The sequence below is a fragment of the Octopus bimaculoides genome, chromosome 7 (assembly GCF_001194135.2).
Source record: "Octopus bimaculoides isolate UCB-OBI-ISO-001 chromosome 7, ASM119413v2, whole genome shotgun sequence".
NCBI classification, from domain to species: Eukaryota; Metazoa; Mollusca; class Cephalopoda; order Octopoda; family Octopodidae; genus Octopus; species Octopus bimaculoides.
The window spans coordinates 50,290,300-50,291,465 of record NC_068987.1 but is presented as its reverse complement, the minus strand read 5'-3'; the positions used below and the strand labels follow the sequence as shown (position 1 = coordinate 50,291,465).

The window sequence follows — 1,166 nt, the reverse complement described above, 5'->3', positions numbered from 1 at the left end:
TATATATATATATATATATATATATATATATATATATGTATGTATCTATCTATGTATCTATCTATGTATATATATATATATATATATTGAGTGACTATAGCTATATGTAAAAACTGAAAGCTTACTTCAGTCAACTATAAGTTCTGCTCAAGCAGAATTAACCTACAATAACAATAAACAATAAATTGGTATGAGTGAGAAAATTTTTGTTGAGTTGTTCTAAAAAGAAAACTGAGGCCCTGTATAAAACTGAAAATTGCAGTTTCTTCATTAAAAAAACGTTGGGTTTTTGTTTTACCTAATAAAGCCTGACAGCAATTAAAAGTGGTATGTGTGTACATGGTGAGGATAAATATTCTAGTGTGGCACACAGTACAAGTGAATACAACGATCAAATCTTTGGTAATGTGATAGTGTTATTATTAAATGTTATGTACAAAGAATTTAAATTTTACAGGCATGAAAAAATTTGTTATATAAAAGCTAAGTAAATTTCAGTTATTTGGTGCATCATGGAGAGAAGAAATATCTAAAATGCCAGTATAGATCACAGCTATTCTCTTCAATTTCTCGTGATTATATAAGTTTAAGAAACAAACAATATTGGTATTGAGAAAGAAAATGAAAAATAAAGGACATCCCTTTAACCTTTAAACCAGCCATATCCAGCCAAAATATTCTACCTGTTTTATGTTCAATATGGTCAGATCTGACATCTTACACATACCCTACAATATCATTCTAAAAATAAACAATCACATCATTGAAATCTCAAAGCTACAAGATAATGCATGATTAATTCAAAATAATGTGACTAAATAAGTATTACATTTGAAAGAGTAATCTAAATGCTAATTTGAACCTACTAGATTTCAGGACATCAGAAGCAGAATTAACTTTTTCCACAAACTGTGGATCTTCACTGTTCTCTGCTTCTTGTTGAGCAACTTGCAGTACACGGTTTGCACGCCGAGCAATATTGGAAGCGTTAGTAACTATAATTGGAGGATTGATGGTTCGAATTCCTTCTTCAACCTTTTCTTTGTCTTTCTGAATTCCTTGTTCTGGAAAAGAAGAGAAAATATTTAAATAACAGCATGTAGGCACGTGTGTGTGTGTGTGTGTGTGTGTGTGTGTGTGTGTGTGTGTGTGTGTGTGTGTGTGTG

General features: G+C 30.7%; 1 protein-coding gene across 6 annotated transcripts in view; it reads right to left on the bottom strand.

The window, feature by feature from the left end:
• Positions 1-1,166, bottom strand: part of LOC106880561 (vinculin) — a 75,029-nt gene that overhangs the window by 61,186 nt on the left and 12,677 nt on the right. For all 6 annotated transcript variants that reach the window (XM_052969635.1, XM_052969636.1, XM_052969637.1 and 3 more), the window contains exon 9: positions 867-1,064. In XM_052969635.1, the coding sequence (XP_052825595.1) occupies positions 867-1,064 (198 nt within the window). The remainder of the gene's footprint in view (positions 1-866; positions 1,065-1,166) is intronic.